A 10,880-nucleotide genomic window follows, 5' to 3' on the forward strand; every position below is an offset into this window, starting at 1 on the left:
TGCAAGGCAGGCGCCGAAATCACTGAGCTAAATAAATCCCAAGTCTTTTTTTTGTTTTTTGAAGCCTTATATGAACGTATGTATTCTACTCTAGCTTCATCAGAATTGCAAAATTAGGCTACCTTATTATGTTTGTTTTGTTTTTTAAAATTGAGTACAAATTGTTTTTTTTTTGAGGCAGAGTCTCCCTTTGTATTTCAGGATGGCACTGAACTACATACCCCAGGCTGGCCTTGCACTCCCAGCAATAGCAATCCTCCTGCCTCAGCCTCCTGAGTGCTGGGATTACAGGCATGCACACCACGCCCAGCTCTAACATAATTTTCTTTTTAAGCCTTCTCAGAAAATAAAAAGGAATTACTGAAACTATGCATACTTTACAACATCTCTTCCCAGTCTTATCTTTATTGGTTTGCCTAGAGCCACATAATTTTGGCACACTTGAATTTGCAAACACTGAAAAAAAAAAATGTAAAAAATACCCCAAAACACCACATACAAACACATTTTATCTATACTTAACATCTTACATACAGCTGTAAGCAAATATAAATGAAACTATCAAAATCGAAGGTGAAAAATTCCAGGAAAAAGAACAAAAAGATTCCCAGGGGGTTGGTGGGTCTGCTTATCATGCCTGAGGCCCAACACCACCAACCCCCCCCCAAAAAAAAACAAAACCACAAACACACAGACACAAACATTCCAATAGTCTCATAGCATAATTAAGATTCTGAAAAAAATAAGCTGAATTCAGCTGTCTATATTTAACTAGATGTGTTACATTTACTAAGGAGTCATGAATATATAATTTCTTAGTCTTTAATACTAGCTTTTGCAGTGAGAGAAATAATTCCAACAGATTCAAAGTGGGTAATGATCTAGATCCACTCAAAATATCTTTTGAACAGGGGAGCAAAAGTAGTAAATTAGAGAAAACAATGCTCAAATACTTGGCTTCCAGTAAGTACTGCAGAAAAAGTAACCAAGAAATGTTGACAAACACTGTGGCTGGAATAGCCAAGACATTTCCCAAGTTTTATGCTTTAAATCTAAATATACAGCTATTAGGCACATACGCCAGGCAGCTACTGATGCGAGAAAAATATTTTAGCACTTTATAAAACCCCTCACAAGTTCACTCCCAACCAAGGCTACTTAGTGACTTAGCAAGATCAAGTCTCAAAACAAAACAAAAAGTTAAAAAGGGTTAGGGATATAGCTCAGTGCAAAGGCCCTGCATTCAATCCCTGGTACTGGAAACCAGAAAACCTTCAACTTTTAACCAGAATTTCTACTCATTAATGTTTCAGTAACAATGTTTGACAATACCTTACAAGTAACAATGAAGCAAGATTAAATTCTAGAGTTGTCTCAAATAAGTTAGTTGTTATTTTCCTTTTAATGTGACACTTAAAACAGAGAATTCAGCAAAATAGTTTTAAAAGTTAAGGCTCTCTAAGGAGTTCTTAAGACTAAAACTTAAGGCACAGAATATAATCTTCATGACACTGTTAAAAACTAATATTAAAACAAAACAAAACAACCCTGCTTCTTACCCACATCTTTTGCCCACCACTCCTTCCCCAAAGAGTGTGGTGTTTTAAATTCAGACTACTGGTAAGGAGTGACAGAAATCCCATCAGTGAACACCAGGTATGTTTTCCACGTAAATGTCCACAGTCTGCGTTGAGCACCACTGGTAGACTACAGGCGAGTCGAGTGTTTTCAGAAGACTTGGGTCACGACCTGTTCCATTCACCCTTCAGCCCCATGGGTTCAGACCGGACTCTCTTCTTCTTTGGGGTCTGCTGTGCCTTTCTGCTCTGGAGATGCTGCAGCTTTAGTTACTTCTTTTGACTTCTCATCAAAATCTATACTGGTCTCCGCCTCTTTTCCTTCGTTTTTCTGCTTCTCTGCTTTTTCTTCTTTAGCCAGCAGTCGGTAATTGATGCCCATACCAATGAAGAGATAGACCCCTGCAACAATCAGGATTACACCACATGCCCAGTATGTGTATTTGTAGTTTCCATATATATCATTGAGACGACCTAAAAGATAAAAAAAAAAAATTATATGGTTAAAAGTGAACGATACCCTTTCTTAAAGCTTAAAAATCTCAGAAGGATGTTAATCTAATCTTCAGAGTTCAGAAACAACAAATCAGTGTGTATATATACATATATAATATCTGTAACACAGACACATATATGTGTGTGTATATACAAACTGCTAAAGATTATTGTATCTTCTTGCCAGGGGTGGTGGCACATTCCTATAAGACTAGCACTAGGGAGGCTGAGGCAGGAGGATCACTGCGAGTTGAGACCAGCCTGGGCTACATAGTGAGTTCCAGGTCAGGCTCAACTACATAGTGAGACCCTGTCTCAAAAAACAAAAAACAAACAAAGACTTGTATCTTCTATGTTTTCTCATTGATTTTTGGATGGGCTTGTACATTCTGATATATATAGAGATAGATAGATAGATAGATAGATATCTATATCTATCTATCTATCTATCTATCTATATATATATATATTTTTTTTTTGTTATAGAGATAGATAGATAGATAGATAGATATCTATATCTATCTATCTATCTATCTATCTATATATATATATATATTTTTTTTTTGTACCGGGGATTGAACTCAGGTCCTTGCGCTTGTAAGGCGGGCCACCAAACCTCTGAGCTAAATCCCCAGCCCTCATTCTGCTATTTTTAACAACTGGAAAATAATCAACTCTTGGCAAATTTGAATTAAGAAAGATCCAAGGATCACTTACAATCAAATTTTCCTACTACATAATGGAAAAAATTATTGCTCAAAAGAGGTTCAGGAGTCTTATCCAAGGCCACTGAGCTATTCCAGTTACCAAGGCCAATGCTTTTTTTCTTTCAGCATTTCCCAAAGAGCATCCTGTGGACACCTGCCCTATGTCAGATATCTCACCAGCAATGTCTTGCCACTGTTCTAAGTACGTAGTTCTTACAACCTGCAGTTCCATAGTTACCCTCTTTGTATAGATGTAAAAATTCAATGGTTAGGGGTTCATTGTTCACTTTCCAGGGAAATTTGATTTGGTTCTTATCCAATTCAGTTTACAACCAGAATTGTGGAAAAAACTAAGTTTAGAGAAGAACCAAGGTATTAGTATATATAAACTGTGACCTGTTGCAAGGGGGGTTCTGAAAGCAGAAAATAGGGGGTTGGGACAGTAAGTGGGGTAAGGAAGGTGTTTTCCCTTGAAAAGTCAACTGGGTTGAGACTTGCAGGTGGGCAGGATCATCTAGGACGGGGGAGCAGGCAGAAGAGCAAGTGCAAAGGCACTGAGGCATCGTATGTGAGAGCAGAATGGCAGGTTGTTGGAGCAGAGAACGAAGGGCCAGTGGGGAGGTACCAGTCTGGAGAGAGAAGTGAGGCCATGCTAAGCCTTACAAAGTCACATCAGGGAATCTGCTTTTTACCCTAAGAGCAATGGGAAGCAACTGCAGAAGTGTTAAGAGACAAAAGAACAGCCGGGGCTAATATAGATGGACCAGTTTGGAGGCTACTGTTGAGGGCAGCCCAAATAGGAGACAGGAATTTAGATAAGGGCGACAGTAGTTATGGAGAAAAATGGGCAGATTAGAGATTTAGGAGGACAAATGTGACAGGATTTGACAACTCATTGGGCAGGGACAGGAAGACAGCACTATCAAGACTGCTGTCAACCTTCTTTCTGTTATGTATACTCACTCTCCAAAATGAAATTCTATGGAGATTTTATGAGGGTTTTTGTCTCTGAATTTTTGTTTTGTTTTGTTTTGTTTTTTGGTACCAGGGATCCTTCCACTTGCGATGCAGGTGGCGGAACCACTGAGCTACATCCCTGGCTTGAGGGTTTTTTTTTTTTTTTTTTTTTTTTTTGGTACTGGAGATCGAACTTGGGTCCTTGTGTTTTCAAGGTAGGCGCTAGAACCACTGAGCTAAATCCCCGGCTCTACGAAGATTTTAAATGTGCCACCATGCATGGCTTATTTTACTTTTTTTTTTGAGACAAGGTATTGCTCTGTAGTTCAGCTATCTTTGAGATCACTATGTAGCCTAGGTTGGCCTCAAACTCACAGAGATCCTCCTGCCTCAGCCACCCGAGTGCATATCTCACATTTATAGCCTTTATTTCTTCACTTATGAAATGGAGGAAGGGAGGCTAAAACAGTTTTATCTCATAGCCTTGTGAGATACAACAGGATACCTACAACTGTTAGGACAGTCATTAGCACACTGTGAACTTACATAATAGCTATTATACTATCACTACTACCAAGGTAAATCCCACTACTAAAATGAAATCTCCAGTGCTTTTAAGATGAAATTGCTTTTTTACAATCAGCACGTTAATTTTATGATTCAAAAATTAAGTTTTATGGTGATATCTGACCCCACCCTTGATGGTTCAATTTGATTCTGGAGGATTTCAGCAATTATGCTGTGCCAAGCTTTACATGAGCACCAAGTGCTCTTTCCACCCAACAGCTTGGTATTCCTTGCTTTCTATCCTGTCCAATTCTTAACAGTACAGACTATTTTATAACAAAGCCAGAGAGCAGCAGACATACTATACCTAACATTGGTGGCCCCAGGAGGACAGGACAGCATTCCACAATGGTTACCAATCCAACAGCACTGGAGAACCTCTGGGGTCCAACAAGATCCATCAGGGTCTCGAATAAGACGGAACTGAGCCACCCGAAGGCAAATCCGAAGAATCCGGCATAGATACAGAAGCCCACATAAGTGGTGGATAAAGGTGCTAGCAAATGACACACTCCATTTGCAATAACAGAAGCAGCAAAGAAATACTGGACGCGAGGTCTTATCCACTTTGTGTTAGCCACAAGTCCCATGGAAGGTCGGGCTACCATGTCAACAAAAGCTAGAATGGAAAGGAGGAAGGCAGACTTCTCACTAGAATAATGTTGGCTCTTGCCGTAATTACTAAGAAAGACCAAAGGTGTGAAGAGTCCAAAAAACATGACCACATTTCCAGAGAGGTACAACAGAAAGCCTCTGTGGGCAAACAGGGACAAGTCCAGGAATTTATTAATTTTTTGGAAGAACGACAGCTTTTCCTGTTTGGGGTTTCCTTCAATAAGATCTGTATTCGCATCACCTGCATCTTTTTTTCCATCAGATTTTCCAGCTTCTTGAAGGGATTCTTTAGCATTAACTTTCCCTGTTGTGGCTGGCTTGGGCCCTATTGGTCGCATCAGGGATCCAGCCACACAGCAGTTTAGGAGGAGGCCTCCAAGAATTAGGAAGCTTCCTCTCCAGCCAAAGATGGTGAAGAAAGCCTGATTGATGGGGGCCAGGGTAGAGAGGAACACAGGGCTGCCTGCCATGGCCAGTCCATTGGCCAACGGTCGCTTCTTGTAGAAGTACTTGCCAATCATGGTCAGAGCCGGATTCAAGTTGAAGGCAAGCCCAAGACCTAAGAGGGAGGGAAAAACAAACTACACGCTGTAATAAATGCCAGAAACATATGATATTAATGAGCTAGATGAAGAAAGTAAAATAGGTGTAAGCAATAGAAAGGACACAGAAATCGTCATTGAAGTGTGCATTCTAAAACAGTCCATATGGGCTCCAACCTCAACGTCACCACTCATTGGCACGTGAATCCTCATGACTGCTTCTTAGTATTTAAAACAGGCACACATGGGGTCGGGGATTTAGCTCAGTGGTTCCAGCACCTACTTACTTTGCAAGTGCAAGGACCTGAGTTTGATCCTCGTACCAAAAAAACAATCAAACAAAACAAAAAAACACAAGCACACATACTGCTAAGAAAAATATTTATGAAACATAGAAAAGGGACATGTCTATTCAATGAAATAACATTAAATTTGTATATCAGAATATTTAATAACACTGAAAGATATTTGCCGGGTGTGGTGGTGCACGCCTATAATCCCAGCACTCGGGAGGCTGAGGCAGGAGGATTGCTTCAAGTTCAGCCTGGGCTACATAGTGGTTCAACACCAGCTTGAATTATATAGTGCGATTTTGTTTAAAAAACAAACAAACAAAAATGCTAAAAAAAAAAAAAAAAAAAAAAAAAAAAAAAAAAAAAAAAAAAGGAAAGATATTCATGATACATTGTTGAATAAATAAAAACTGGAGAAAAAACATAAACACATAGTGTGATTTTTATTCTAAAAATGATTCTGTGTATAAAAATATGGAAGGACACACGAGAAAGTAGTGATATTCTTTGAATTATAAAATTATGAGTAATCATTATTCATTATACTCCTTAGCAGTTCATTACCTGACACCCTTCTACAAGATGCTGTATACTGTATCTACCGCCACAGTTGATTTTTTTTTTTTTTTTTGCACCAGGGATTGAACTCGAGACCTTGTGCTTATAAGGCAGGCAGCAGAATCACTGAGCTAAATCCCCAGCTCCACAGTTGATTTTTAGGACAAGAGATCAGCTCTTTCAATTCATTCAACAACAAAAAAACACCTATAACAGAAACTTGTTTAAAAGTTTGCTTTTCTAGTACTATTCATCCTTAGCTTTTCTGAATCTGGACGGGGATTTAGCTCAATGGTTCTGCTGTCTGCTTTGCAAGTGTAAGGTCCCAAGTTCGATCCCTGGTAACAACAACAACAAAAAAAGAATCTGATTCAAAAAGATCTGAAAGCTAAATACAGATGAAAAACAAAGCAATAAAGCCATACTTGGGGGAAAAAAAACTAGTGGCAACTCACCTCCAATGACTCCAATACACAAGTAAAGTTCCTGTACCGTCCTACAGAAAGAAGCTGCAATCAAGCCACAGCCTGATAAGCAGCCCCCAGCGATCATGACTGGGCGACTGCCATATTTATTCACCAGGATACTGCTGATAGGACCTAGGAGAAGATAAAAAAAAAATTAGTAGTATAAAGGAAATTTATTCCCTCACATCTACATAAGGCATGAATGACAATATATGACAAGTCCTCCAAGACAAATAAAAGAATATTGTTTTCTATAATTATTTGTGTACTGGAAAATAAAAGTTGCTCCAACAGTATTAACTGTGCATGTCTAGAAATATTGGATAGAATTTTAGTAAAATATGCAGCTCTAGTCCCGTGTTAATCTTTCTCTTTTAAGGCAGGATATTTGGAAATATCTTTTTTTGGTATAGGGGATCGAACTTGGGTCCTTGAGAGACCCTGTCTCAAAACAAACAAACAAACAAACAAGCAAACAGTGAGATAAAAATGCCAAATGAAAGGATTTTAAGAAACATGAAAAGATTTTATGCACTTTATGTATCAAAATAAGGTGCCATCCACAAAGAACACGCTTTCATTAAATACATGGATTAGGTAACAGATGATTTGAAAACAATTTGAATTTACAGCTTGTGAAAGAACTGAACACTGAAAGAATATTTATAAAGTATTTCCATATAAATTAAGTCTTAAGATTTTATATAGTCAGGATTATAAAGACAATTACCACCACACTATTTACTTTGTGAGGTGTGAGTTAATGATGTAAATTTTACAGTATCCATAATGAAATTCCAAGCCAGGAATATTACCGGTGAACATTATAGAACCGAATATATATAAATTTATACTTTCAAATTTTTATAAAAGGAAACTCAATGTAGGTAACTTTCTCTCCCCAAAATATATTTACAGAACTTTAACAACCATCAGTATGTATCACTGACCCAAAGCACTAAAAAGAAAACCAAAATCATTCACAGCTCAGAACATACTGCTATTCAGAGCATAGCCTGAGTGCATAAATAAAAGGCTATGACAGCTGTAAAAGCGATGAAAATTCTTAGGGGACATATTACTTAAAAGCCAGTAACAAAGTAACCCATTTTATAAAAGCTCTGCCACAAGGCTCATGATAAGCAATTTGTCTTTCAGTTATTTAATGAAAGATGGCCCTAATTAGCTATCATTAAAAATAGAAAGGAGCAGTTAGGACTATTACAACACAAAGTCAGAAATGTGCCAGTTATTTTACTAAATGGTGAAGACAAAGAAGGAGCTGTTTGCTCAAAGGAAAGCGTCACACGCAATGAGCAGGACTGACATCACTTACTTTGGATACAAAATGCAAGTGCCTCCCCCTAGCTCTCTGGCAGCTTAGAAATGCAACATGTGAACCTTTGGTTTGTGGTCAGCCTAAGGTGAGGGGGCACCTGGAGCACCTCTGGGGAGTATTTATTCCAGTTTCTTCAAGGCATAATCATCAAAAATGTGATTAGACATCCTAGCACACTGGAATTCAAAGCCTGTAAAAGCACTGACTCTCAGAAACTAGATAATATTCCAAACCCATTTTTTTGGGGTCATTTTTAATTGCTCTGAATTTATTTTTAAAAACTACTACAAGTTAGCACTTGGCTTCTTTAAAAATGTATTTAACAGACAATAGTCTTAAGTTCAAAATGTACAAGGCAGGCTAGGGATTTAGCTCAGTGGTTCCACCACCTGCCTCGCAAGCACAAGGTCCTGAGTCCATTCAATCCGCGGTATCAAAAGAAAACAAAGAAAAAGTAAAAGCACAAAAAGATACACAGGTACTTCCCACTCCTGTTTCTAACCACCTCATTTATCTTCCTCCAAAGCAATGTTACCTGTTTCTTCTGTGCAATTTAATTATATGTTTAAATTAATTAGGATTTCAAGTATATTACTGCACCAAGAACATTTATTATCTCAAAAGAAAAGGTCAGAGTCAGTATTCTCTCTCACATGTAGTGCTGGATATACTCTTGGGGCTCAATAAATATTGGTTGAATCTGCTTCCGGCTTAGCCGTTTAGGGCTAAGTTATTTACAGTTGAAATGCAGAATCATTGTATATTTAGGGAGGTGTATGTGAGTATAATCTGAGGCACTAAATCGCCACCAAAAACAAAGTTAATGGAAGCAAAAACTTGTCTAAAGTAAAGAAGACAACACAAGACCCTGTCAACTGCAGTCAACAAACAAAAGCTCCTGGCTTTGGAATTCCTGCCAACTACATAAGTACCTTTTTAAGTATTATGGTAGGGTTAACAGGTACATGTTTAATTGTGGTCTGATGTCTCAAGCTGAAGCAACCAGCATTTTAAATGATGTTACGTGAGCAATTTTGCCCTCTACATAATATCCTTCACAGCATGCCAAAGAAAACAGACGGGGAAGAAATAACAAAATTTTAAGTTTAAAGTGTAGCTGAAATGCTTCTAGGACACACAATAGCACAAAGAACAAGGAAAAGTTTATTCATCTTTAATGTCTAAAACCATTAGAAGATTTTACCTGAGACTGAATTATGCTATTGAAGTTAGTCTGATATATTGTAATTCTTCAAAACATCAATTTTGAAAAACCTGTATTTATGATTATATTTCAAGAGTCTAGTGAAAAAACAAGAAAAACCAGAAACCAGTTGTGGACACATCTTTTTGTTGTTTTGAGACAGGTCTCACTTTGTAGTTTAGGCTGGCCCAGAACTAACACTCACTCTCTCTGTACTGGGGATTAAACTTGGGTTCTTCTACCCTGAACTCTCTTATGTAGTCCAGGCTGGCCTTGAAATAGAGGCAATTCTCCTACCTCAGCCTCCTGAATGCTGGTATTGTAAGTGTGCACCACCATGTCTGGCCTGGACATATTTTTCTGGGGGGGTACAGGGGATCAAACCTGGGTCTTGCGCTTGCGAGGCAGGCAGCAGAACCTCTACATCCCCGGCCCTGAACACACTGTTTTTATGAGAGCTTTGAAAGTTCAATGACACTTAAGTTGGAGCAAACCAGAGGCTTTTACAATTTCTCATTTTTGCTTCAGAAAATCATAGTGGAAGAAATAGAAAATAGAGCAAGAGTGTCATTGTTATCAGGAATGAAAAAACATAACCCTAAATACAATATGTACTTCAAGAAATAACATCAGCCGGGCGTGGTGGTGCACGCTTGTAACCCTAGCACTCGGGAGGCTGAGGCAGGAGGATCACTGTGAGTTTGAGACCCAGCCTGGGCTACATAGTGAGTTCCAGGTCAGTCTCAACTACATAGTGAGACCCTGTCTCAAAAAAACACACACAAAAAAACAACAAAAAACAAAAACAAAACCACACACACACACACACACACACACACACACACACACACACACGAAATAACATCAAAACATCTAGCTGAGTAAGACACTGAAAAACAACAGCATTATTATAGACAGAGACTCTGGCCATTCATGAAGATTAGAACAGGCCTTAGTGGCTACTTACCTCCACCATACATGACAGCCAACATGATGGAGGATATCCATGACACTTCACTGGTGGTAGCATTGAATATGCCTTCAATTTCTTTAAAGAAGACAGTAATGGATTTGGGAAATGCATAAGAGAAGCCAATAGAAATGAAAGCTCCAACTACCACTGCCCACCCCCAGCCTCCATCTGGGGGGGTGTATCCAACTGGTCCTCCAATGGCCACTGGCATTTTAGGTACAGATGAATTCCAAAGTGCAGCTCAAATCCAAATATCTGAAGGATATAAAGTTAAAGCAGTACATTAACAATAAAACATTCTCACAAAACCATTTTGTGTGACAATACATGCTTTTGGTTTTCACCTCTGCTTAGAACCACCTGCCTCCTCCAGGAACTTTCAGCGCCACCCATAGTCAGTGATGACTGGAAATTAAGCTTTATAAAAACTCTTATAAGAGGAGATGTGACAAGCCTCTGGGGTGGTGGTCAAATCAACATGCCTAGAGGCTGGGGTACCCTATTCCACTGGGACAGAGGCTCCTCACCCTGCTTTTTGGTGTCCTTTGTCCAGTAGAGATTACTGTCTAGCTCATCAGAAAGAGTC

The 10,880-nt window shown here is 38.8% G+C and overlaps 1 protein-coding gene across 1 annotated transcript; it reads right to left on the minus strand.

Moving 5' to 3' along the window:
- Positions 1–290: 290 nt before the first annotated feature.
- On the minus strand, positions 291–10,574 carry Slc16a1 (solute carrier family 16 member 1). The gene is made up of 4 exons (XM_010631278.2): positions 10,289–10,574; positions 6,767–6,910; positions 4,611–5,477; positions 291–2,051 (listed from the first exon to the last, which is right to left on the minus strand). Exons 1-4 carry the CDS (start codon positions 10,503–10,505, stop codon positions 1,780–1,782), a joined length of 1,500 nt encoding a protein of 499 aa, XP_010629580.1. The 5' UTR covers positions 10,506–10,574; the 3' UTR covers positions 291–1,779.
- Positions 10,575–10,880: the final 306 nt, after the last annotated feature.

This window comes from Fukomys damarensis, unplaced genomic scaffold, assembly GCF_012274545.1.
Source record: "Fukomys damarensis isolate Sample0158 unplaced genomic scaffold, DMR_v1.0_HiC HiC_scaffold_33, whole genome shotgun sequence".
Taxonomy (NCBI): Eukaryota; Metazoa; Chordata; class Mammalia; order Rodentia; family Bathyergidae; genus Fukomys; species Fukomys damarensis.

Excerpts from the sequence above, each read along its gene's own strand:
- Slc16a1 (XM_010631278.2), bottom strand. The coding sequence starts at position 10,505 with ATGCCAGTGGCCATTGGAGGACCAGTTGGATACACCCCCCCAGATGGA. Across the intron at positions 6,911-10,288 it reads GGCTGTCATGTATGGTGGAG|GTCCTATCAGCAGTATCCTG; the intron begins GTAAGTAGCCAC and ends ATCTTCTCCTAG. Across the intron at positions 5,478-6,766 it reads GTGTATTGGAGTCATTGGAG|GTCTTGGGCTTGCCTTCAAC; the intron begins GTGAGTTGCCAC and ends CCTCCCTCTTAG.